At 35.6% G+C, this 2,637-nt stretch overlaps 1 protein-coding gene across 1 annotated transcript; it reads left to right on the top strand.

Annotated features, from left to right (window-relative positions):
* The first annotated feature begins 231 nt into the window (after nt 1-231).
* On the top strand, nt 232-1,173 carry LOC130849363 (olfactory receptor 8K5-like). Its single transcript, XM_057728199.1, has one exon. It carries the CDS (start codon nt 232-234, stop codon nt 1,171-1,173), a length of 942 nt encoding a protein of 313 aa, XP_057584182.1.
* The last annotated feature ends 1,464 nt before the right edge of the window (nt 1,174-2,637 follow it).

Genomic DNA, 2,637 nt, shown 5'->3' on the forward strand with positions numbered 1-2,637 from the left:
TTTAATTTCTAGTGACAGTGCATGTGGTTTCACATGAATTCCCCTTCTTGGGAAGTAGAAGATTTTATCATTCATTTTAGTTTCAAAATCAGATATATAAATTACTTCTTTATCCCCTATTATAAAATAAAAATTCACTCTGTCTATAAATGTTATACTTTATTAAGATGACACCACATGAAAGTTAAGAACAAACTCTCCATTTCTTTCCAGAAAAGCTGACTGGACTCAATGGGCCAACAGAATCTCTCATCGCTGACTGAATTCATTCTGATGGGAGTCACAAGGCAGCCTGAGCTACAGGCCCCCCTTTTTGGGGTCTTCCTCATCATCTACACAATCACAGTGGTGGGAAACCTGGGCATGATCATCTTGACCCAAGTGGATTCCCGCCTACATACACCAATGTACTTTTTTATCAAACACCTGGCTTTCATTGATCTTGGTAATTCTACTGTCATTTGTCCCAAGATGCTGGTAAATTTTGTTGTGGATCAAAATACCATTTCCTATTATGCATGTGCCACACAGTTGGCTTTTTTCATCATGTTAATTATTAGTGAACTTTTTATTCTGTCGGCAATGGCCTATGACCGCTATGTGGCCATCTGTAGCCCTCTGCTCTACAATGTTATCATGTCCCAGAGACTTTGTCATGTGCTGGTAGGCATTCCATACCTCTACAGTACCTTGCAGGCACTAATGTTCACTAGCAAGATTTTTACATTGACTTTTTGTGGCTCTAATGTCATTAGTCATTTCTACTGTGATGATGTTCCCTTGTTACTTATGCTGTGCTCAAATGCACAAGAAATAGAGTTGTTGATCATAGTCTTTTCAGCATTCAATTTGGTCTCTTCCCTCCTGGTCATCCTAGTGTCCTACATACTGATTCTGAGAGCGGTTTTCCAAATGCATTCTGCAGAGGGCAGGAAAAAAGTGTTCTCCACATGTGGTTCTCATCTGATGGTGGTGGTTGTGTTCTATGGGTCTCTACTATTTACATATGTGCAGCCCAACTCTACTCACTCCTTTGATACCGATAAAATAGCCTCTGTGTTTTATACTTTAGTGACCCCCATGCTTAATCCCTTGATCTACAGTTTAAGAAACAAAGAAGTAAAGAATGCCTTACACAGGGTCCTTAAGAATAAAGGCAAACTTTGTACCTAATATCAAATATGAAATATTGTTTTAATAAACTATTGTAATGGCAAGTGTCACTTAAAGTTTCTGATAAATTTAATTGCATTCTTCTCGGCTCTATAGCAAAGGCTAATTGAAATGCACAGACAAATACACTGTTTCCCTTATAGTCAGCTGAATTAATCCTTATATTTTAGATCTCAATTAAATGTCACTTCCTCCCCATCATTCCTTGATGTTGATTCAATGTTTCCTTTAACAACTATAAAATCCCCACATCTCTGCCAATGGAAACATTTATTAGAACTCTAAGTTAGTAAACTTTGTGTTTGTTTCTGCCAGGTTTTTTTGTCTGTTCGTTTGTAGGGCAGGTATTTTTTCAATCTTGTTTTTCATTGTATTTTCTGAACATAAAGAACAGTATAAACAAAGTGTCTCTCACAGGCAGCAGATAGCTGGATCACAATTAAAAAAAAAAATCATTCTGCCCATCTCTGCTTTGGAGAATTGAATCTATATTCATTCAAAGTAATTACATTACAGGTCTCCTTGAGTTTGTGGTTCAACACTAACTTAAGCATGCTTGCAGTGAAAGTCCACAGGTCTGTTAATAGAATGATCATGAAGTTGTAGGCTAAACAAACCCAGAGATCACATAGGACAGGAAGACATCAGTGTTCCAAAAGCCAGAGAGTAGAATCCTTCTGGGCATCCAGCAGAGATCTCAGAGGCAAAAGCTACTTTAGACTGCTACTCACATAATTTGAAAATAAGTCTCAAAAAGAACCAACTGATCCTTGTTTAAAACATTTAACATTCTTTTAAGAAGGCAGAAAAGAATTGCAGCACTCATTAGCATAAAATTTTTCACAGTATTTAGCATCCAATCACAAACTAGACACCTGTGAAAGCAGGAATATATGACCCCACCAAGGAGATGATTAAAATAGATTCTGAAGTGACAGAGATGATACAATTATTGGGCAAGGACTTTAAAACATTTTATAAATGTGTTCAATATACTGAATAATTTAATAAAAATGCTAACTTTTTGAGGAGACAAATAAAAGATTAAAAAAATAACCAGATGGGACTTCTGGAGGTAAAAATACAGTATTATATAGGAAAAAATATTTATTGAATGAGCGTAACAGCATACTATGGACTGAAAAAGAAATCATAATTATGCTTAAACACATCACAATAAAGACTACCCAAAATGAAGTCATAGAAAAACCAAACTATGGAATAAATACTATGAAAATAGTCTCAGTGACCTGTAGAACAATAGCAAGCTGCATACTGTACATTTAAATGTAGGTCTAAGTGGAAAGAAGAGATTGTATGGGGAAGAAAAACCACTGGAAAAAATGTTGGCCATAATTTTTTCCAAGCCTTAAAAAACAATAACAACTCTAATCCCAAGAAATAAGAAGCTAAAATAATTCTAAGCAGGATAAACAGAAAGCAAATTACATCAAAACATGTCAC

Source organism: Hippopotamus amphibius, chromosome 3 (assembly GCF_030028045.1).
Source record: "Hippopotamus amphibius kiboko isolate mHipAmp2 chromosome 3, mHipAmp2.hap2, whole genome shotgun sequence".
NCBI lineage: Eukaryota > Metazoa > Chordata > Mammalia > Artiodactyla > Hippopotamidae > Hippopotamus > Hippopotamus amphibius.